At 46.5% G+C, this 24,130-nt stretch overlaps 1 protein-coding gene across 1 annotated transcript in view; it reads right to left on the bottom strand.

Annotated features, from left to right (window-relative positions):
* Nucleotides 1-6,331: 6,331 nt before the first annotated feature.
* The window catches only part of HIP1 (huntingtin interacting protein 1), a 140,189-nt gene continuing 122,390 nt past the window's right edge, over nucleotides 6,332-24,130 (bottom strand). The window contains exons 14-32 of the mRNA XM_005877193.1: nucleotides 23,748-23,925; nucleotides 23,144-23,232; nucleotides 22,621-22,737; nucleotides 21,494-21,595; nucleotides 21,089-21,232; nucleotides 20,529-20,664; nucleotides 18,412-18,498; nucleotides 17,661-17,768; nucleotides 17,442-17,578; nucleotides 14,353-14,463; nucleotides 13,255-13,313; nucleotides 12,770-12,863; nucleotides 11,201-11,301; nucleotides 10,804-10,909; nucleotides 9,917-10,040; nucleotides 9,407-9,468; nucleotides 8,560-8,668; nucleotides 7,755-7,836; nucleotides 6,332-7,390 (exon numbers count right to left, since the gene is read on the bottom strand). Of these exons, the coding sequence (XP_005877255.1) occupies nucleotides 7,784-7,836; nucleotides 8,560-8,668; nucleotides 9,407-9,468; nucleotides 9,917-10,040; nucleotides 10,804-10,909; nucleotides 11,201-11,301; nucleotides 12,770-12,863; nucleotides 13,255-13,313; nucleotides 14,353-14,463; nucleotides 17,442-17,578; nucleotides 17,661-17,768; nucleotides 18,412-18,498; nucleotides 20,529-20,664; nucleotides 21,089-21,232; nucleotides 21,494-21,595; nucleotides 22,621-22,737; nucleotides 23,144-23,232; nucleotides 23,748-23,925 (1,917 nt within the window). The 3' untranslated portion in view covers nucleotides 6,332-7,390; nucleotides 7,755-7,783. The remainder of the gene's footprint in view (nucleotides 7,391-7,754; nucleotides 7,837-8,559; nucleotides 8,669-9,406; nucleotides 9,469-9,916; nucleotides 10,041-10,803; nucleotides 10,910-11,200; nucleotides 11,302-12,769; nucleotides 12,864-13,254; nucleotides 13,314-14,352; nucleotides 14,464-17,441; nucleotides 17,579-17,660; nucleotides 17,769-18,411; nucleotides 18,499-20,528; nucleotides 20,665-21,088; nucleotides 21,233-21,493; nucleotides 21,596-22,620; nucleotides 22,738-23,143; nucleotides 23,233-23,747; nucleotides 23,926-24,130) is intronic.

The following is a 24,130-nucleotide window of genomic DNA, read 5'->3' as shown; positions in this document are numbered from 1 at the left end:
AACTTTTACTTATTCTTCAGGTTCAGTTTAAGTGTCATTCCTCATGGAAGCTTCCCCTGATCTCCTTGAATGTACTAGTTCCCTTGCCATGTCCTCCTTTGCCCGCAACCTTTGGGTCATGCCTTATACTTGTTCAGTGTCAGTTGCCCCACCAGATTGCATGCTCTCAAAGGGTGGATGGATGTGTCCCTGGCATTGTATTCCTTATGCCTTAAACTCAGTAGACATTGAATAAGAATTTGTGGGTAGAATGATTGAATTCACAACTCAAGGAATTTGCTTCAGTATACCTCTCATTTGTGTCATACTTCAATTCCTATCTCCTCTGACTTCTTTTTAGCCTCAAAGCATTCTTTTAAAAATATATGTATATATTTTTATTGATTTCAGAGAGGAAGGGAAAGGGGGAGAGAGATAGAAACATCAATGATGAGAGAATCATTTGTCAGCTGCCTTCTGCACCCCCCACACTGAGGATCGAGCCCACAACCCAGGCTTGTGCCTTGACTGGGAATTGAACCGTGATCTCCTAGTTCATAGGTCGACGCTCAACCACTGAGCCATGCCAGCCGAGCAGCCTCGAAGCATTCTTACATCTTTATCCTTAAAAACACTTCCTTTGATAATCATTGCTTTCTAAAGTTATTGCCTGATTTCTCTCTTTCCTTTGAATACTGCTTAATTTCTTGAAATAGTGTTTTATTCCTTTCATGTGTATATGTCTTGTCTTCCTCCTAAGCTTGGAATATCCTTAAAGAAGGGACCATACCTGGCTTGTTTTCTCTTTCCTATAGTCTCTTGTGTACAGTAAGAACTCAGCAGTGTTTGCAGAGTTGGCACGATTCAAGAGGACATACCTGTTGTAATATTAGTCATTATAAACAATGTAGGAATTTAATAAAATTTAGTTTCAAATTGATTTTGAATGCTGGTTCCATAGGAACAAAATGTATTTAATTAGGAGACATGGAAAGTTCAGTAGAGATTTTGAAGGACAGTCTACGATGCTTCCAAGGACTTCGGTGTTTAACTTAGAAACTTAATCCTTTCTCTAGAAACAGTACTGCTGAGCTGTGTTGGTTCACAAAGGGACCATGGTGCACGTGGATTGAGGAAGAAGGGCAGAGCCTGCGTGCCCTGTGAAATGGCCTGTAGCAGAATTAGTGAATCGTGAGAGATGAAAGGCAAAGTTAAAGGGAGAACTGAGAGGGAGTGTGGAAGATCTTGTGGGGTGACAAAAATGTGTCAGCCTGCAAAAATTGTTTTCAGTTGGCCAGTCTGACTAGTGAACACGGGAGGTGAGGATGAGGAATGATCTGTCGTCCTTCAACGGCTTGTTCCTCTCTATGGAACAAAATGAAAACAGCCTCACTGGATTTCCCATTGGCTCCTGCTCCACTCTCACATGTTCTCTGCACTGCAACTGGAATGATTTGATACCTCTTTGCCTAAAGCCCATCAACCACTTTCCATGTCTGCATGATCTGCTCCTGCCTCTTTGTCCAGACTCACCTTGTACCACTTTCTGGGCTCCAGCTAGTATACTGGCCTTCAGGCCCTTTAGTGCCCTATCACAGAGCCTAGTCAACACCTCTTCGTACTCTGTATTTTAGTCCAGCTATCACTATCCGAAAGATTTTCTCTAACTCCTCCTCATATGCGCAGAGCCCTCTGTTGTGCTCCTCTCTTGTACTTAACTCCAATCATAGTTATACACTTGTTTTTATTATTGATTATCCTGTTTCCTTCAATAGCCTAGAAGCTCCAGAAGCGTGGAACCACGTCTGTTCTTGCTTTCCACTGTGTCCCCAGAGCCTGATAGACACTTGAAAACACATAGTTTGAGTACGTGAGGACAGGGAACAGAAAGCCTTCACCTTTGATAATTTCTGCACAATGAATGGATGCATAAAATGCGTGTAAAAATAAGAATGCATTTCGAAATGAGCATTCATTCATTCAGAAGTGTTTAAAGGCCTATCTGTCCCTTACATTGGGGTAATGTGTTAGAGACTGAGGACAACCATAGTGAGCAGGATTAAAACTTACTGGCTTTAAATCACAGTGGTACTTAGTATGCTTCAGCTCTATGCCCCTGGCCTAGATTTCATCTAGGCTATCCTCCCACTTGCCCAGTTCAACCATTTGTTCCCTTTTACTTTGGCAGGGCCATCCCTAGACCCCAAATTTGGTCCCCATCTATAAACTCTATCCCCCCGGCCCCCTTTTAGGCATCATTCTGGTGACGTGATTTCAAGATTCCTTATAATAGCCAGTAACCAACTAGCCAGGCTGCCTTCCTAGAACTGGGGAGCAAGCCACAGGACCCCAGGAAGACCACTCAGGCATGAGTACCAGAGCCCTTGCGGTACCTGGTCTAAGGCCATGTGCAGGTATAGGGGGTGTCAAGGACAAGTACATCTGGAACAGGAGCCAGGATCTGCCTGGATGGCACTGCTGGCTGAGGCCAGACCCACACCCCCGGTATTTCCAAGCATGGGGCCCTGTGTGCTCAAGGTAGTCCTCTGCCCCGCTTCCTGGACTCTCAGATTCACACTTGATCTGCAAGAGAGCTGTGACCAAGTGCCCAGTCTATCAGGGTGCTTCACATGGAGCAGGCTCGCCTTTGCATCCTCCTGCAGGGAGAAGAGCCCAATGATAGGCAGTGTTCCCCATCTTCTGTCTCTCTCCAGATCATCTTCCCCACTGGGTAGTTTCAACACTATTTTCCTTCCTTTTCCAGGTTGTATGACCTACTTACTCTATAGTGTCTGATTACTGCTTCATTCTCTACTTACTTGATGTGTCATTTGGGCAATTATCCTGCTTACCAACCCCAGGCCTTCCCCATCTCCCTCCCTCCCTGTAGATCCCCTTGGCTTAACACACTGGCAAGCATGAGGTAGCAGACAATCCTGCCAGGGAAAGGTCACCATGCAACCAGCCCCATTCTGTCAGCTCCCTCTGAAAATCCTCTGGTAACTGGCTGGCTGGCTCTGAATCCTCTTAGGATTGGCAGCTTCTGTCCCTGAGCAGAATTCGTCCCATCCAATGTTAAGGCAGCAGTTTACTTATGCATCTTAAAAATGAAGAAGGGTGTATCTATAGCCTAAGTCCCCGGGTTTTAGACAAGACCTGGTCTTCTAGACAAATTATAGTACTGACCACTTTGGCACTGTTTGATCATTTTCAGAGACAGGAGTGTACAGAGAGGACAGATGTTTAAGGGGTACAAACTAGAGTTTCTCTACAACAACAAAGGAAATGCAATAGTTCCATGCTTCAGAAAATGTGGACATATTCTTAGAGCTTAAGTGGATTAAATGAACCCCAGGATATAAATGTAGGCTTTTAACTGGAACCCCAGACCCCAAAACCACTTTGGTCAGTTATCAATGCTACTTTTCATTGCCAGGTTGAAATATTTATTTGAAAAATTGGAAACACAGATGCAATGTATTATACAAAGAAAGGTCTTAATACCATAATAAAAGTATTATTGGAAGGGAACAAAAGCCAGTGGCTACCTGCCCTGGGAAGGTAGGCACTCAGTGAAAAATGAAATTCATTTACAGGAACTATCCTAATGGAAAAGTGGGGGAAAGGTTAAACACAGAAAAGAAAAACAAATCCCAACTCCATCCCTGCAAAGCTAAGTGTGAAAGAGTTACAAGTTCGAGACAATTGTGTTATCACCAACATTACCTGAACCCCTCGGTTTGTCCCTATGAAAAATCAGCTTAATTTAGGGCCTTCAAACCTGAGGTAGTTGAGGGTCACCTGAAAGACACGTCTGAAAATTATCTACTCTCAGAATCGGACCCAATAGCATCTAAGCAATTGTTTCATGTTGCTTTGGCTCCTGGGGTAGAAAGGCTGGGCCACCACTGTGAGTTGCTGATCCCGTATTTGGTCTGGACCCGGGAGACAAAGGACTTGAACAGCAGACAGCTCGCCAGTTTGCTGTGTTGGTGGCAGGCAGGCCTGTGGTGGTGTTCTATGCTACAGGCAGTGCAGTCTCTGGAGGATGGAGAATGGCAGAGAGAGAGGGCAAAGCCAATTTGATTGGAAGGCCAGTGCCAGGATTAAAGGCTTCTGTTGGCAGGAGGGATTTCCAGAGACTTTGAAAGGTGGAGAAGGTAGCAAGAACTTTAGTTATTAAAGACCAGGGTAAGTGGAGCCAGAGGACCCCTCTGGAGCAGCGATTTTCAACCTTTTCATCTCATGGCATACATAAACTACTAAAATCCTGCAGCACTCCAAAAAGACAATTTTTGCTGATCTGACCAAAAAAAGATATAATTTTGATTTACTAAAAAATTAATAACAATTACCTACTTTAAAAAAAATCAGGTATCTATACTTACTTGTATATAAGGACTTCTGGTGCCAAGAATTAACCAATCGGATGCAACCTTATTATGCAACGTGACCAATAAGTTGCAACTCTATTATATGACCTATGTATTTATGGTTCAAGACAGGGCAGTCACACTGGATGGCTATTTTCATTTTTTTTTTAATTTTCATTTTTTTATTTGACAATCTAAGGGAAAAGAGGTCAGTGCCCCTGACTAAATAGTCAGGTATTGCATGTTTTAAAATTATGCACACTGGTTGAAAATCACTGCTCTAGACTAAGAAGTATGTCCTGGGTACAAACTCAGAACCAGCTCCTCTTAGCGAGGCCAAAGTGTTACCAACCTGACTAAACAACATGCACTTGTGACTCCCTGGGACCTGGTGTCTGATTCAGCAGCTCAAACACTTCCAAGAAAGTATGCCCTGGACAATGTTTGGTTCTTCCAGCCACAGGGCTGGGGACTCATATTTAGGTGCGATCCTAAGGATCAATCTCAATTATAGTCCAATTTAAACTCCTTGCTCAGATATAAATACTAGTAACACCACAAATAGTTCTTTTTCACTTTTTCCTTACTTATGTACACATTCTTATTCCAATGGTATTAGAGCACCGTATTACAAGATTGCATAACAGATTCGGCCGCATTTTAACCTCTTGTCAGTCCTAAGCCATTATTTTGCTGTTGTCATCTCTTGTCATGACCCATTTACACTGAGCCATGAGACTCCAGTCACTAAATGATGCTCAGTGACTAATTTAAAAGGCTGTGAGGTTCATTTTTAGCCTTAGGATATGATTTCCGTTTTCATCAGGTATTTCACACCAAGTACCACACACTCATTTTTAGAAGTAGCGAGATAGGCCAATTTGATTTTGGCTGGAGAATGGACTAGCTTCTAATTTGAGCAACGATGAAGTAATAATCTGACAGGTATTGCCTCCTGTGAGACTGATTGAGACTGTGCTCCTGTTTAAGTGTGTTCTTAATGGTTTTATTACTGGCTAAGCCCATGAAGTTTTAAAAATTACCGTGGTGCCCTGACCAATGTGGCTGTCGGTTGGAGCATTGTCTCACACACTGAAAGCTGGTGGGTTTGAGTCCTGTTCAAGGTGTACACGAGAGGTGCCCAGTGTTTCTCTCTCTCTCTCTCTCTTTCTTCTTCTTCTCTCTAAAATCAATGAACATATCCTCAGATGAGGATTAACAACAACAACAAAAAATTACTGTGGCTTCTTTTTAGAGGGAGTGTTTTTCAAAGAGTCCTAATCTGGTCCAATATACTAGATTTCCCCCTCCACTGGTGATTTGGAGCATAACTGTTTGGCCGAGATTCTGGAAATAAAGACCAGCCACCTTTGGAAATATTGACCCACATTGAGAACACACTGATTGGCTTAATTGGCACAAGTGGGCCAGGGACGCCACACACCACTCCTTCTGAGTCTTGGATGGAAAAGCATTAAACACAAGCGCTCAATTTCTACTGCTGAGCCCGCTTTTTAGCCCAGTGTGGCGATCACATATCTGAATCTCATAATTTGAGCTCAAGGGAGACAGTATTTTGGATGCCCTACTTAGAAATGCACAGAGACGGAGTCTGGGGGGTGTATAGGAAGGAGGGAGGTTGATTCACAGTGATCAAACAGGAGTCTCACAACCTGTCACGTAGCCACACTTACAACGTTCCTTTGGGACAGGTCCTGGAAGTGCTTGTTGGCTACTACCTAGGAGTTGCTATGGATAAGGAAGACACGGTCCAAGATCAAAAGGTCACTTAAATGCTGGGGTCCGGCTGGAGGTGGAGAAGTGCTGTCTGACTGCCCATCTCTACGAGGCTATTAATGTGCCCTCATCCTGTCCACAGGGTATCGAGGGCCCGGGACATGTGTCGGGAAGGGGTCAGAGCCAGCGGTCCCCCCTTTTTTGTTTTCCCTGCCCTGGATGCTCTGAGGAACCTTGCTTGCTTTGTGATCCAAGCTGGTTACAGATGGGGGCGGCATCTTGGCCTTGTTTCCGATTCTTGAAGACTGATGTATAGGGCAGCAATACAAGCCTTGCCATAGTCACACCTGAAATGCTGATTGCACCAAGCGTCGTCCTGTTGGCTGCTGCTGCTGCTGCTGCTGCTGCTGCTTAACGGAGGTTAGTAATAAATATTAAAGGTACCAAACCAAGCACAGGGTTCTTTCCTACCGGGAGCAAGTTTGCCTGATTTTCTGGGTCTGTCAATTAGGTAGAACATGGAACTATCTTTTTCAGATTCAAGAGGATACCAAGGCAGGCAGATATTTGGAGAAAAGAATTGAAAACCTCTCCCAAGCTCCCTCTTAGGGCCCTGCCTGGATCTGAAGGGAGGTGCCAAGGAAAATTCATTCTGGAAAAGAGGTGCGGCTTTCTCACCAGTTCCGTCCGAGCATGCGATAAGGTTTTCCAGCCTGCTCACAGGGAGTTCCCAAGGAAGGTGTCTTCTGAAGACCTGGGCCGTGTGCACCCTCCTTTCTCTCTTTCTGTGGCCCTCTCACCTATGAAGGTGGCAGAGGCTTTCAACTGGGCTCCAGCTTTAGGAGGGAAAGGCACTCCCTCCACTTCTGCCTTTGGAGGAAAGCTGTGGCTCAGCAGCTCCACCCGACCCTGGGAAGTGGCCTTGCGTCCCACACTCAGCGGGACACAAGCACGGAGGCTGATGGGGAGCACCAAGGTAAAGCCTGAGCAGCACCATCGCTGTTGACTGCTGTGGTCAGGGGCTCCTAGGAGCTCAGAGCTTCAGAGCTATTCCCTTTGGGAGAGTTGGCTATATGAGTGAAACTTGAAAACGGAAACCCCCAAAACCCAACCAACCACCGTAAGAAGCAGTGGGAATCCACGGAACTGCCGAAAGAGGGGAAGCATTGCCTTGGCATTCTCAGCCAGGACACTCCTGCTGTTCTTCTGACTCTGTGCACAGACTCAGGGTAGTGTCCTGGTTTGGAATCCACCAGCCCTCTGATGCTCACAAGTTTGTGCAAGTGATGAAACGGAAAAGACTGAGAAGAAAACAGAAGAGAAAAAGCATAAGATCTTCCCTCTCCAGGCTCTCAGCCATAACAACCACAGCCCCTCGGACAAGGACACTGATTGTTTGGGGCTAAAATAGCAGGCAGGACTGGGAGGGAGGTCCTCTCTGTGGGGGTGGCCCTGTTCCCCGTCCTCTCTGGACACCGGGGAGGCGGGGAAGAACACAGATCACGGGTTCCAACACAAAGGGTGTCACTGTGGAGGAGTCTTTGGAAGGCCAGGCAGGTCCTCAGCACTGGACAATGGGAGTGGTGTGGCTGCCACTGTGACTCCAAGGGTTTAGCCTGTGGCTGGGGAATAACATACACACATAAACAGGCAACAAAGATTTACACTGTGACGTGTGGGGCATCAGTGCGGCTCTATTCCTTCTCGGTCACCACTTCTTGCAGTGCAGGTGGAGATGCTTCTGTTTCTAAAAGACAATAACAGCCATTCATGTTTCATAGCCCTTCATGCACCTATTGTTAGCCAAAACTGCCACCATGTTGGGCTCTAAAATACATTATCATCATAACCACCTCGTCCCTAAGTGAAGGGTCCAGGAATGACTGGGATATACTACAGCCAGCCAAGTCTGACAAGAATCGGCAAGCTTGGTGGTGAACAAGTGGCCACCTTGGACATGCGGAAAAGCAGCACTCACAGAGTCTGAGCGACCAAGTGTCTGGGCTGGTGGCCGAACAGTATTCAGTCCACGCCATTTCTAGCTCCTGACCCTTCCTATCTTTGGGCCATTGCTGCCCATCACTGGCTCTAGACAGTCAGAACCTGGTAATTCACTTGCCCTCTATGCTGGCTCTTCACTGATCACTATTGATTCATTCACTATTCAACTCTAGGCTGGCCAGAGACTAGACTCCTGGGGGGTAAACCAGGCTAACTGGGCCTGGAAGGAAATGGTGGTGAGTGACCACTCTACCGGTCAACGTTAAGGTCTTGAAAGGTGACAACAAAAGCTTTCAATTCACAATTCGGGCTTTTAGATTGTTTCCAACTGAAAACATGCTCTGTGGGTACAGAGAAGGAGGAAGTCACCGACCAATGGGCTCCTCATTCTGTTATAGTCGAGGGGAAAGCCCTCACCACACAGCACCCCCTTCACTGCAGGCTAGTGCCGGTCCTCCAAGAGGCTTACCTTCTTCCCAGCCCTCAGCAACACCAGCAAGCTCGTAGTGCTTTTTTCGAAGCTCCCCCAGTTTTTGACGCTCCTTCTGCAGTTCATTTTCTAGCTCTAGCACCCTAACCTGTGGGGAAAGTGGAATTTTCTTTTGAGCAGTGATCTGAGAATTGTCTTATTTTGACTTAATCCCTTTTCTCCATCTTCCAGTTTTCTTCCGTATTATTCGATAGCTTACCCAGTTCTCAATTCCAACCTTGTCTCTGTTCTAATTTCCCTACCTTCTCATTCATCCATCTATTCCATCTATCTTCTCCCTGGGACCCTCTACTAGAAATGTATGGTGCTTTATAGTCCAAATGCCTGAATGGGAGTAGGACTTACTTAAGTTCCTCTGATAAATCGCTATCTAAAACAACTCTAATGTCTGGCATATCTGTATTGTGTTCCAATCTAGTCATAACCCTTCAATCCCGGTTCCTTGGAAGTTCAGGCAGGAACCAATTATGATAGTTCTGGCATCTTGGAGGGGTTGGTACAACTTAGAGTTATTATTGTACAGGCACAATCTCACTAAAGGGGAGGTTGGCTCTGGCTCTTCTTACGCCTCATTAATTTTAGTTATTTTATTTATTAATTCAAGAGATATTTGCTGAGCACCCATCATATAACCCAGGCCCGGTTGTAGGTGCTGGAGACCTCCACTGTTTCTTTCAGCATCACTTACATTAATTCTTGGGCTGAATGGTACATCTGAGTTCATTTCCTCCCAAGTCTCTCGCTCACTGGCTTCGCATCATGGGAATATTTGGGGTTGACATCATATGCAGTAGAGACCGGCTAACCTTAGAAATGGAGTTCCTACCTGGGAATCCATCTCCTGGCGTTTGATCTGGGTCAGCGTCATGCCTGAGAAGTCCATGTTGTCTGCAAGGGTGGAAATGAGAAGTTCTTGTCAAATAGTAGCCCTGGCTGACTCTCGCCTGGGAGGTGGCCAATGCCAATGTTCTGCTGAAATGTTTGGTTTGCCATTTATCAACACACGTGTGCACATTGTAAGGGATGGAGACAGTGACAGGGTAACCAGAATCAGAACTCGCACTCCTCCAGCCCCCAGATAACCAGGCCTGTAGAGGCATTTCTTTGAATTCAGAGAAATGACTAAATGGAAAATCTACCTAAAGGTGTGTCACTATAGTGAAGTAAATAGCACACTCATGTGGTGTTCCTTCTTATGAGAAAATAAGTACTTATGTAAAAGATGAAAAGTAAGAGAGAATTTAGAAACAGAACTGTGAGAAATTGGGCTCATGGAGAAGACTGTAAGAACAGCTATATCGGATGGATAAAAAAAGTATTGCTTCTGAAAGGCTACCTGTTTCCTCAATCTGCGATTTGCCAGAAATGGTTGAGGCCACGACTGCGGCGGTGGCCTGGTTCACCCCGCGAGAGGCTTGCTGCAGCTGGGCCAGGTTTGGGCTGTCCTTACCAGCTTTCACCTGCCAGAACCAAGCATATTTAGGTTCACATAACATAGAGCAGTGGTCAAAAGTTGGATTGATGGTTCTTGACAAATATATCTGATCCACTGCGGTTACCAACCAACTTCTCAAAAATCATTGCCTGTGGGGTCAACTCTTGGCATATCTTTAATATAAAAGGTGCTTTCTGGCTTATTTGCTTGGGGATCTCAAACTCTAGCTTTCAGGGATTTGAATGAAATGCTCCATTTGTGAAAATCAATTTGGGATAGCAATAAATAAGGGTGATTAAAGAACACTCCCCGGGGTACTATAGAACTCACAGAAGGATACTGGTGACAAGCTTTGCATTAGGATTAGCCGGGGCAATGGTTCAAATTTGGAGTCTTGAGGAGAGGCAGACATTGACTGAGGAAGCTCTGGGCCACGCCGGGCAAGCATCTGACTGCTATGACTCATTCCTTATTTGAGTGCTCCTGGAATGCTGTGATTGCTTATCAGAGGTCGGCACAGTTGGGACCCTCAAAGGCCACTTGTAACAAAGGTGAGGAGAGCCAAGAGGAGCATGTGTGGTGAGCTGGGTGGAAGGGCTCCTTGCTGACAAATGAAAGGCTTTGAGAGGGAGGGGTAGGGGGACCCTTGAGAGTCAGAATTTTAATTTGGGACCCAACCCTCCTGGACCCTGGAGAAATCATCTGTTCTTGAATCCAGCTTCAGAGTCCAAGTATCTCTACCCTAGCCAGGCCTCATAGTGTCCCAGGGAGTCCTATACAGGTCCTACCTTGGATGCAGCCACAAGCTGGGCTGTGCTAGCAGCAATTTCATGGGAGCACACCATTAGCTCCTCGAACTTCCCTTTGCCTTGTACCACCAGATCGGCTGCATCACTGACAGTCAGGAAGGGACAACATGGATTATGTCACTGTGGCAGTCACAGCTGCAACCCCTTATGATCCCACCTCTAGACCATCCCCTCACCCTGTCAGCCAGGGAGCACAGCCTGCCTGTGCTGCCCCAGGAGACCCAGTCTCCCTTTTAAACTTTAGTCCTACTGACTTCCTTATCAACAGTGTATTTCTAGTGGGGATATCCCCCCCCCCACCCCGCACTTAGTTTTTCTCTGGGGTGATCAATGGAATGGGGGTGGGTGAGGAGCCTTGGGATCCAAAGACACTTACACCATGACAGTGGCTCCCCAGCCCACAGCTTTGGAGGCTGAGATGAGTCCTTCTGTCCATCGAGAATTCTTGGCATAAAACTCTTTAGGAGATGCTGTGCCCTAGGGAAGTGAGAAATAATAATAGCTACCTTTTATTGAGTGCCTACTGTGTGCCAGGTACACACACACACACACACACACACACACACACACACACACTAGAGTCCCGGTGCATGAAAATCATGCACTTGGGGGATCCCTCAGCCTGGCCTGCACCCTCTTGCAGTCAGGGAGCCCTCAGGGGATGTCCGACTGACACAGAGGCAGGAGAGGCTCCCACCACCACCACTGTGCTTGCCAGCCGTCAGCCCGGCTTCTGGCTGAGCGCACTGACCACCAGGGGGCAGCTCCTGCATTAAGGTCTGCACCCTGGTGGACACTGCACGTCATAGTGACCGGTCATTCCACTGTTTGGTCAATTTGCATATTAGCCTTTTATTATATAGGATATATTACCTCATATAAATTTTCACAGCCACTCTAAGAGGCAAGCATTATTATTCCCATTTTACAGATAAGAAAAGTAGAGCTTTGAGAGGCAAAAATACTTTTCCCAAGGTCATGCAGGAAATAAATGAAAGTAAAACCTAGGCTCTTCTGACTCCAAAACCCATAGCATTTCTATTATATTTCCAAATTGTTTGTGTATATGTGTACACACACACATATTTATGAATAACAATTTCAGAGGAGTCTAGCTGCTCTCCATGATTTGCCAAAAGAAGAGGGTATACAGTGAATAATTTTAAAAAACTATTTCTACTTGGATTTAAAAAATGTATTAATGCTTTGAAAGTACCTGATAGTCTGAGAATCTACAGATACTCCTTGCTCAGTCCTTCTTTCTAATTTTGGGAACCAAAAACAACATCTCTCAGACTGATAAAAAGTACCACCAAAACAGATATGGCTTTGTTCCTTATATGATTGCTTTCAGGCTCATAAACCCTCCCTGGACCTTTGTCTCTTGAGTTGCAGCTGCTTTAGGAATGTGAGAAAAAAACAAGATGGCAATAATGCCAGCAAAGGAGTGAGGAAATCCAAGTGACAATGTCAAGACAAGACTGAGGGCGAGTCTGTGAAGCACTGCAAGTTGACTGCTGTTGGAAAGAGACACGGCAGAGCCCACTGTGAAAGTCAGCAGCAGGTTCATTCTTCCGATTTGCCTAGTTTTCAAAACCTCTCACTTCCTCCTCCAAGTGCCCAGACTTGCAATGCACACTTGGTTTCCCCAGCAGGCTCCAACGATGTCGCCTGGGTTAATGAGCCCGGAGCTGGAAGCTGTGCCTGGCTGCTCTTTGGGGACCTGGCAGTGTTCCAGCTTCTTCCCATGGCATCTGCTGACATCCCCAGGGACGGCAGCTGCGCCCTCAGATGGACACACAGGGCGAGAAGGCAACATACATAGATCTCACTGAATGTGGATGAGTGTTTCGTGTAGACTTAGCCTCTCAGTGAGCTGGGAATCTGTAACTAATGACTAACTAATGTCTGTTCTCCCTGTTCCCGGGCCCTCACCCACGCTTACCCGGCCACTTTCCACTATCTCTCTCTGGAGGTCCTTCGAGGCCACAATCAGGACCTGAATAGCTTGCATTAGGCTGGTACATGAACCAAGAATCCTGGGGGAAAAAAAAAAAGGTGAGGATACAGAACTAATAGCAATGAAGAAAACTGTTCTCTTTCTCATTCCTAAACACAGGCATACTTGGAATGGGAAGTAAGGCAGGCTATGCTCTCCGGATGAAGCCCCAAAGGAAAGGCAGGTGAGTGAGGAGGCTGGACTGTGGATCTTCTTCATAAGGAATAGCTAAGTGAGGATTCCTGGGGGTTTCTTTCCCCCTATAATGCAACAGTGATACTATCTCCATCATTAATACTGTTATTGACAATTACGTATTAGTAGACTCAACCTTTCCCTGTGGCTGCTAGTGTTCTATTCTAATTAGTATAAACCAGTGCAGGCAAGATTGACCCTGATCACCTACGCACCACCATGCTGTTCAGACTGACCTTTCGTTCACCTCTAATTTGACTCCCGTGTCTCCTTCTCGGGATTTGCTGAGCATCTCCTGTTAAAGAGAAGCAGGGTTTTTTAACATGTCACAGGTACTGAGAACCTACTGGCGTCCCACTACACTTTGGGTCCAATGTACAAATCTAGAAGAGCCCATCCACATCCTTGTGAGAATCAGGAAAAGAATCTACAAGTAAACTTGTGATCTACTCAGTGCGGGCAGCTACAGCAGGCTGTCTCTGTCAGTGTCTTGATATTCTGGAACCCAGGCTGGTGTGCACAGAACTCTGAGAGCTATGGCACCATGCTGGGAGGGGCAGCTGCTACCAGGTCCTATAGGCAGGTACTCACTCCAAGGTGGGCAATGTGTGACCTTTCCAATGGGGCCCACTCAGCTTTTCCGAGACAAGCATTGTCATTGGTTTTGAAATCAGAATCTTAGTGAGGTTAATGTAACTTATTGGAAGTCATGCAGTTAGTAAGCGGTCAATCAATCTGGAACTTGAATGCAAGATAGCCTGATACCAAAGTATGTTGATCCTTGAGGAAACTGCTCACCTTCTAGTGGTGAGGACTTTCTCATTTTCTACCCCTGAGAGATCCTGGTATATTCTGGTTTTGGTTTATTTTTATAGGGAGCCTCTAAAGCCTTAATGAACAACTAAGATATATCAATAGGAAATGTTGCCAAAGGGAAGCCGCAAGAGCATCACTTTAGATCTTGAGACACTTCCATACCTCTATTGTTTTGTTAATCCTCACCCAAGGATATTTTTGTCCATTGATTTTTAGACAGTGGAAGGGAGGGAGGGGAGAAAGACAGAGAGAGAGAGAGAGAGAGAGAGAGAGAGAGAGAGAGAGAGAGAGAGAGAGAGAGAAAGAAAGAAAGAAAGAAAGAAAGAAAGAAAGAAAGAAAGAAAGAAACACTGACACGAGAGAGACACATCAATTGGTTGCCTCCTGCACACACCCTGACCAGGGCCAGGATTGAATCTGCAACCCAGGTGCATGCCCTTGACCAAGAATCAAACCCACAACCCTTTATTGCACAGGCTGATGCTCTATCACTGAGAACACTGGCCAGGGCTCCATACCTCTATTCTGGCTGTAGCAGTTTCAATGGCAGCTGAAGTGGCCGCCATCTCCTTGTCCACCAGGTCTCCTAGCTCCTCCTGTTTGATGTCCAGGCCTCTGGGCAGGAGCTCCTGTGAACACATCACAAGGGCTGAAATGACCCTTTAACCTCTTCTCTTTTCTCCAGTGGCAGACCTGTAATCCCCACATGATGGCAGAAGATAGGAGGGCCCCACCACATAACACACTTCTGCAAGCCATGGAGGGGCATCCCTAATAGGCCTTGCTTGGAACTCTCTACCATGTGAACTCTGGAACCTCATGTTCCACCCCCTCTAGCTTCACTCAGAACCCATCTCCTTCCAGAAGGCCAACCCTGCTTAACCCCACAAGGCCATTCAGTTGCAGCTGCTTGGACCCTAACCCCACAGCTGCACAGCTGATCACGTTTGCTGCTTGGGATGTGTTTTAAGAACCTCTTCAAATGTAGATAATGTCTTCCAACCAGACAGCCTGCCCCTTATTTAACTTTGCTCCCACAGCAATCATATGAGGCAGTTACTACTGTGTGTGAAATTCATCCTATAAACTAGTAATTCGATTCCTACATATATACACTCTAGAAAAATTCTTGCACTCATTCATCAGGAGATGTGTATAGGAATGATCACAGTGACACATTCATAATAGCCCCAAACGGGAAATAACCCTGATGTGCATCAACAAGAGAACAGATATAATAGAAATTAAGCAATATGCACACAATGGAGCACAACAGAGGAGTGAAAATGAACATATCCAAATGGATAAACCTCACACACAAGAATGTTGGAAAAAGCATAGAATTAACAATATGTTGCTGGGGGTAGGGAGAACATAGTCTTTCTGTTATCTTCTGGAACTCTGATTAAATAGTCTATATATAGCCATTACATTTCAACTTATAAAATCTGTGCCATATTTAGATAATTCCTCCAGTTCACTAATTCTTTCTTCAGCTTTGTTTTAACTTGCTGGTGAATCTATATATTTTAAAGTTATTACTTTCAATGATTATATTTTTCACTTCTAGAAGTTTGATGGTTCTTTTTCAAATATATATGCTTACATTTGAAACTATCTTATTCCTTTGTCTTGCTTTTAATAACTTTTAAAAGGTTCTTTAGCCCTAGCTGGTTTGGCTCAATGGATAGAGCATCGGCCTGTGGACTGAAGGGTCACAGGGTCCATTCCAGTCAAGGGCACATGCCCAGGTTGCAGGCTCGACGAATAGGAGGCAGCCAATCAATGATTCTCTCTCATCATTGATGTTTCTATTTCTCCCTCTCCCTTCCTCTCTGAAATCAATAAAAAAACATTTAAAAAAAAGGTTCTTTAACATGTCACAATAAACATAGTTACTGCAAACTCCCTCCCCCCCCCCCCCCCCCCCAAATTTTATTCAGCATTTTCCATGTCCTGGGAAGATTCTCTACATCTGGTAAGCCCTAGTGCCAGGAAGGAAAACTGCCCATGATCTTTCTATCACACTTTGCTTTGCTTTCAGTAATTTAATTTTTATCTCTTCATGGTGTCCTACATACTTTGCCCCATATATTGACTTCTCAATTCTGCACTATACGGGGTAAGATGCTTTATCTTCAACAAAAGGCAGACTGTGTTAATGTTGCCTAGGCTGACACACCAATTTAATAATACCAAATGTCATCATGATCATGTCACCCTATTGAAATAGAGGTTAGCAATTCACCATTCTCCATAGTCTTCCTTTATCCAGACATTCAAGGGTCTCCACTTCATTGCCTATTTCTCCCCAATATGAACATTCCTCCCCCATCCGATCCATCTTTTTATCTGGTTTGTTCTCTCTCTCTCTCTCTCTCTCTCTCTATCTCTCTCTCTTTCTCTCTCTCTCTCTGCATATTCAATTAAGTAAACACTTGTGGGGTGTTAACCACCTGCCAGATATTATGCCAGGGACCAGGGATACAATATGAAGAAGGTATGGGCTCTACTTCTGAGAACTCATTGGGGGGAAATAGATAGGTAAGCAGGCACATCACAGTGCTAGCCACCAACTGTGAGTTGAAGGGAGAGTGCAAGAGGGGCCCAGAAAGGTGGATAAAGCCCACCTTGTGTGGGCTTTGTGTGTCACATTACATATGATTTTTGGTATCAAACTAGAGGAATCCTGATCAGATCTCTATTTTTGGAAGAGAGCAGAGAAAAAAGAGGCCCTAGGCAGAGAGAGTAATCAGAAGGCTGTTTAAAGCACTCAAATGAGAGAATGAGGATCTGAACTCTGGCCCTGATGTCTTTCTTTCCTGAACTTATCACCACACATTTTAGGAATTAATTAAATGCTGCCTTGTACTGTACTCTCAAAATAGAGCTCTATTTCACTTCTCATCGCACTGTATAGAAATTGCAGCTTTCTTTATTTTCCTTACCTCTAGAGACCATGTCTTATTTGTTCCTATACAACTACACCTAGCACAAATCCCAGTATATAGGACATATTCACTCTATCTTTATTGAATGAATAAATATATCATTATCTCCATTTTATTTTTATTATTTTTTAAAATGTATTTTATTGATTTTTTTTACAGAGAGGAAGGGAGAGCAATAGAGAGTTAGAAACATCGATGAGAGAGAAACATCGATCAGCCGCCTCCTGCACACCTCCTACTGGGGATGTGCCCACAACCAAGGTACATGCTCTTGACCGGAATCAATCCTGGGACCTTTCAGTCCACAGGCTGTCGCTCTATCCACTGAGCCAAACCGGTTAGGGTCATTATCTCCATTTTAGGTGTTACCTGTCCAACCACATAAAAATCCTTGAAAACAGAGAAACCGTGCTTATTCTTCTTTGATACTTCCTAATGATGACCACAGAGCAGATTCTTAATTAAAGCCAATGAATTAAATGTAACTGGAATGTCATTCAGGGAGATCAAATTTTTCAGCACTCTCACTTTCTAGAATCAAGTTCAAAGTGCAGAAAGAACTGGCTTAGAACTGGCTCACCGACTTCCTGGCAAATCACCAGCACTCACACCCAAGAACAACAATAACTTTCCTCGAAAGATAATACTGATAATACCTCGCCGATGGCCGCGATCTTGCTGAGGAAGCTCCTCAGGGCTGTGCTGTCGACATTCTCAGGGGTTCTTTCTTCCTCCAGGAAAGCCAGATAGAGGAGGGTTTCCTTGCCATACTGCTTACAGGCCTCGGTCAGTGCTGGAGATGCAAGGCAACAGAGACTTCTAAAGGCCCTCTGCTCCCCCGCTCCTCGGAATGGCCCCCCAGCTCTGGTACTCACCATCAGCAGGCTCTGGCAGGGCTCTAAGGCAGGTGGTGCCGCCGTGAACAATGGTGTCGCTGGTCAAGTGGGCAAGGAGGGTTACTGAGTGCAGAAGCCCACTGATATCTGCCAGGAGTTTAAAGGAAAGTTTCTCAGTCCTGCTTGAGGGGTATCGCTTTCTTTCTTTTTTTTTTTGTTAATCCTCACCTGAGGGTATTTTTTTTCCATTGATTTTTAGAGAGAATGGAAAGGAGGGAGGGAGTAGGAAGGAGAGGGAACGACAGACAGACCGACATCGACCAGTTGCCTCTCACATGAACCCCAACTGGGGCTGGGAGTTGAACCTGTAACCCAGGTATGTGACCTTGACCGGGAATTCAACCCAAGACCCTTTGGTGCACGGGCTGACGCTCTAACCACTTAGCCACTTTCATTTTTCCTCCCTCCCTGCTTTATGAGTTGTACACACTCCTTGCTTGGTGCATAGGAACCCATGTTTCCACATTCAAGCATTTTTGAGCCTAACTGGGGCTGGGAGTTGAACCTGTAACCCAGGTATGTGACCTTGACCGGGAATTCAACCCAAGACCCTTTGGTGCACGGGCTGACGCTCTAACCACTTAGCCACTTTCATTTTTCCTCCCTCCCTGCTTTATGAGTTGTACACACTCCTTGCTTGGTGCATGGGAACCCATGTTTCCACATTCAAGCATTTTTGAGCCCTGCCCTGCCATCACTGGTGACAGACCCTATCCTTTGCCTTTGTTACCTTCTGGGCAGGCAATATACCGGCTCCAGCATTTTTCCAGTTGTTCAATACAGCTGGAAACGGACTTGACCGAGGAGAGAAGGTGATCTGTGGGAGGAAAGACAGGGCAAAGTGAAAGTGAGAATTGTCCTAGCTTGCTTCATTCATCCCTGTTAAGTCACTCGATGGATGAGCCTACCTAGTGAGTGGCCCCAGCCCTACAGGAGCTGCCCTGAGAAGAGGGAAGGGAGAGAAGCTTGTTGGTTACTCTGGTACGTGATTCTCTTATGGCAGCTTCAAAAGCTGTGTTTCTGAGCCTGTCTGGTCTTTAGCCAAGAACCAGGGCCACCACATTGCCAGCCCAGATTCTGCGTCTCATTTCTCATTACTGCCCATTGTATCAAATCCAGGCTTTTCTGTTAAGTCTTTCAAGGCCCTTGGACTCTCATTAACCTTGAGCCCAGATCCTTGGCTCCCATCAGGCTAATCTGTGCGTGTGCTCCACACGCAACAGTCATTCCCACTGCTGTGCCTCTGTGCACAGGTGTGTGGAGACTGTATCACAGGAGTTACAGCGTGGGCTCTTCGGTCGCACGGCCTAGGTGAGGCTCGACCCCTAGGCTGTGATCTCGTGCTGTCTGTGCTTCCTCATCTGAAAACAGAAAACTGATAGCATCACCTCTGGCATCACTCCGAGGATTCGCTGGGCTAAGGCATATAAAGCGCGTAGAGCAGTGCAAGGCACACAGAAAACACTCAGGAAATTGTCAGCTGTTTTTATTATTATTCCCCACTTCTCTTCTCCATGGTGCATGTCTCTCCTCTTCTTTCAAAAGCTAGCGCCTAACATCTCTGAATCTGCCCACATCGGCCCCACTTCCTGGCATTCCCTCAGCACATTAGGTACTCAGGGTGCTCCTTCATTTGTAACTGTTGTGTTTCCTTACAGATGGGTTCCCTGTTGAATAAGATAGAACAGTCCTTGCTGTATACTTCACCACACCGAGACCTTTCTATGTGATAATAAAAATCAACCGTTAGCCGTTTCTTCTCATCTGCCTCGTGCTTCAATGGAAGCTCTCATTGCTTTGCCAACATGTCTTTTCTGCTTGAGGATGAGCTGTAATGAGATCTGCTCATCACTATGACTTCAAATCCCATGGGCCTGGATGCTCTCCTACTGTGCACAAAGGCTCTCTCCTCTCACCCAGAGGGCTTCTCTAGCTCGGATGGCTGCTCTACTCGCAAGCCCTTACAGCGGTTCTCAACCTGTGGGTCGCGAACAATGAAAATACATCCTGCATATCAGATATTTACATTATGATTCATAACAGTAGCAAAATTACAGTGATGAAGTAGCAACGAAAATAATTTTATGGTTGGGGGTCACCACAACATGAGGAACTGTATTAAAGGGTCGCGGCATTAGGAAGGTTGAGAACTACTGCTTAGGATCTGGTACATGCCAAGTAGGCCCCTGCTCATACCTATGACTATGTGAGGATTTTTATTGTTTCTGTCCCTCCACACTTTGAAGCCTCCCTGTCTCGACTTGAAGCCCATGAGCAACCACCCCTTAATTCAAAGCACATTTTTCTCCTGAGACGCAGGGCTGTCTGCTCCTCCTCCTACCGGCCCTTAGAATTGTTACCAAGGCTCAGCTCCCAGTAGATGTTGCACTGGTGTGATCCATGACTAAAGCAGTAGTTATCACAGCTGGGGCTTTAGACAGTACTGCTGCCCAGGCCCTACACCAGTGATGGCGAACCTATGACACGCGTGTCAGAGGTGACACGCGAACTCATTTTTTGGTTGATTTTTCTTTGTTAAATGGCATTTAAATATATAAAATAAGTATCAAAAATATACATCTTTGTTTTACTATGGTTGCAAATATCAAAAAATCTCTATATGTGACACGGCACCAGAGTTAAGTTAGGGTTTTTCAAAATGCTGACACACCGAGCTCAAAAGGTTCGCCATCACTGCCCTACACCAAAGAGCTTACTACTGAACTGATCTTGGGGCCCAGGCACGCCCAGACAATTCTGACGTGCAGCCAGGCTGAGAACCTGAGTACAGTGTCACATGGGATTTAATGCCAACAGGATTCAACACCTGCAAGCCAGGAAGAGTACCTGCAGATCCGGCACAGCTGATGAGAGCGGGCTCCTCAAGCTGCCTCAGGGCCTCTTGTATCACCTGCTCTGCCGCCTTCCTTGATTCTGCCAGAAGCATTTTTCGTTGGTCCTTTGCAAGCTGGCACATAGATTCCTAGAAATGGTCCAGGGAGGTGAGAGTCTGCCACAGACCCCATAAGAGCCTTCAAGCAGCATCCATCTGTGACACAGCTGGGACTCCTGGTGTCTTAACTCAAGTTGCTGCTTTCTTTGTCCAAAGTGTGTGCCACTGAGCACAGAAGGCTATGGGAATGGGTCACTGCAACCCATTCTCCAATCTTGGGGAGAGAGTGCTAGGTGCACCCCTTTTTCACACAATAAAGGAGAGCTGTGCTTTCCCTCGTCTGCTCTGTGGGTGACTCAGGGCATGCCGGCATCAGGGGCTGCTCTTCCTACAGATGCCTTCACAATCAGGCTGGGGGCCCCAAACCCCTTCCACAGCCCCCAGCCTCCATGATATGCCGCTGAGGCCCGGGAGTGAAGTTGAACATGGTTAGCCAAGGGTGTCTGCTACTTGCCTGTGTGCTGGACAGTTTGAGCTGGGTGTTTTCCAGCTGTTCCTGAAGAGCAGAGAATTCCTCTTCTCGACGAGCCATGGCATTCACCAAACGGCCCCGCTCCTTCTCCAGTTCAGCAATCTGGGTCACCCATTTTCCTTCCGACTGCAATGGCGACCGAGTGGGAAGAGAGAGCTGCTGGGAGGAATTAAACTGTCCCTTCCCCAGAAGTCCAAACCCACCGCTAGGCCACAAGGAACAGAAGGTGATATCTCTTAACCTGCCAGTTTCATTTCCCTGAGTACACGCTGATCACAGATGGGACCAGGTTGGCCCTATGCTGCATGGTGACAGGGGCTCGGTGACAGCCACATGAAAGCCAGAGGGGAAGGAATAAGGAAGGGGAAGAAGGAAGGTGGTGCTCACCTGGGCAGCCATTTCCAGGCTGCCTTGGACAACCTGGAGTTCCTGTTTGCTGGTGGCAAGTTCTTGCTTCAAGTTCTCTAGTACTTCCGTCTGTTCTTGAGTCTGAAAGAGAAGAAAAGCAGGAGCACCCTGATTTGGGTGGTGATTACAAGGGATAAACACGTGTAAAAAAAAAAAAATCCCTGAGCTATCAATGAGATTTGTGTACTCTTTTGTATGCAAAATTACCTCAGCAAAAAGGGGGAGTGGGGAGGTGAGAACTCAGAGTGTACCAAAATTTTTTCTTTTGAGCAAGTGGAATGTCAAGGGGGGGGAATTTTAAGGACATTGTCTGAGTGCCATGGGTATGCAAAATTACCTCAGCAAAAAGGGGGAGTGGGGAGGTGAGAACTCAGAGTGTACTAAAATTTTTTCTTCTGAGTAAGTGGAATGTCAAGGGGTGGGATTTTAAGGACATTGTCTGAGTGCCATGCTTAAGCCCATAATACTCATTAAAGTAGAAGTGGATCTTTAATTCAGGCCTCCCAACACTGGTACATTGCAAAATCTTGCCATCTAAAAATGATTCCCCTTCTTTGATTTCTAAGTGGTGTTTTTCAAAGAGTGGTTTGTAACCCATTAGTAAAATTCACAGCTAACATTAAAAAAAATGAAACAGCAGAACAAATTATCCAAACGCAATCACATAGTAAGGATAAGTATTGCTTTGTGAAACTCTTGTTTTGATTAGATAGATGTATTTTTTTACTCTGGGTTACAGGAAGTGTGAAATCCCTCCCAATGGACCTGCCTGCCAACCCCACCCTGACCCACGGTGTTCGCCTGGCTGCAACTCCTTGTAAACACTCGTTCCTCTCTCTGATATCCATGCGCTTTTACTCCAGATTCTCCTGAGGACTCTCCCCGGGAAGGCCTTTGCTGATGAACCTCATTCAGCTTGCGTCCATGCCTCACTTCTAACCCTTGTGCCTCGGTAACCACGATTTATTCTATACAGCCTCTCGTAGCACCCTCACAGGGCTCCAACCCACAGAGCTAGCTACCGATGGAGCAGAAGACGACAAGGTCTTTGATCAAGGCCTGCCTCCAACTCGGATGGCCCCCACGTATGTCTCCCTCCCACTCACTTTTCGCTGGGCCTGCTCGCTCACGCGCTGGAAGGAATCCTCTATCTCTTTTTTCTCTCGTTCCAAATCCACCTGGGCTTGTCTGGCCACAGACACCTGTTTGGTCACCTCTGCATTCTGTAAGGGGAGAACATTGTCTTGAAGTGGCTCATCACGGGCTTAAAGGACATCTTCCTTCTAGAACAAATGGCAGCATTCAGATCGTGAGTGGCCTAGAGTTGGACACAGAAATCTCTGTCCTACCCAGAGGGAAGCCAGAAGAAAGCTGTCATCTGCAGAGATCAACTCTTAAATATTTAAAGAAATAATAAACATGGGGGATAATGCAAGTGGGGCTAGCATCTAAGGTGGAGCTCAAGATATGCGAGGCAAGGGAGCCTGAAAGCTGAGGTTCCCAAGAAATGGTGGGGACCCACCGAGGACTAGTTGGGGTGCTGGACGCGGAGACGCCACGAGGCCCCGGTTGTTCCTTCCCCCGTGGTGCGGGGCCTCTGCGTGGTGAGAGGGAGGTTGAGGGTCCTACCTTCCGCAGCAGGTCAGCGTGGTTCTGCACCAGCTCACTGTACTTCTCCTTCAGCTTGCTGTACCGCTGCTCATTGGCCTGGGCTTTCCCTGTATGGTCAAGGACCAAGGTGAGGACGCTACCCAGCTAGGACCCTCCACCGGCCCTCCAGGAAGCCAGAGTCCCCAGAAGACCCTCATTTCTCTTCACAGATGCAAACATCTCTTCTCCCTCAAAAATCCTAGTTAAACTCCTGGGGGAAGTCTTTTTTAAAAAGAATTCACCTGACTCAAATCACCAATTCATGCCTCCTGAGCATTTACACACATGCATTTACTTAATCAGTGTTTTTGCTTTAAGTTATTTCTTGGGCTCTTTCTCTCCTACAGAGAGCCATGCTCCTGGCACCCCCGTCACCTTCTGTAGCCCCAACGCTTGTGTTCTCAGCAGTGCCTCACACAGGTGCTCCACCTGCTGGACTCCCGGCTGACCTTTGACTGGTGGCAAGAGCTGGCCTTCCTGACAGCTCCTCTGGACAGATGCAAAGCAGGGTGGGGCTCTGCCACCCTGCCTCCTCCTCCATCCTGATCTCCCTGACTTTTTTTTATCCCCACCTGCTTCTCACTTTCTATCTCAGTCAGGCTCCGCTGCGCCTTCTCTGTGTCTTCTCGCTTCTTCTTGAGTTCATCCAGCTCCGCCCGCAGGAACTCGCTATCATCGGCCGCCTGCTGCCGCAGGTGCTTCTGCTCTGCCAGCTCGGCCTCCAGCTCGCTGATGCGGCCCTTCAGCTGCAGGACAGCACGCTGTGCTCCTGGCACCCCCGTCACCTTCTGTAGTCCCCAACGCTGTGTTCTCAGCAGTGCCTCACACAGGTGCTCCACCTGCTGGACTCCCGGCTGACCTTTGACTGGTGGCAAGAGCTGGCCTTCCTGACAGCTCCTCTGGACAGATGCAAAGCAGGGTGGGGCTCTGCCACCCTGCCTCCTCCTCCATCCTGATCTCCCTGAC

The sequence above is a fragment of the Myotis brandtii genome, unplaced genomic scaffold (assembly GCF_000412655.1).
Source record: "Myotis brandtii unplaced genomic scaffold, ASM41265v1 scaffold510, whole genome shotgun sequence".
Lineage (NCBI taxonomy): Eukaryota > Metazoa > Chordata > Mammalia > Chiroptera > Vespertilionidae > Myotis > Myotis brandtii.
The sequence above is the reverse complement of the archived record's forward strand: the minus strand, read 5'-3'. Positions and strand labels throughout refer to the sequence as shown.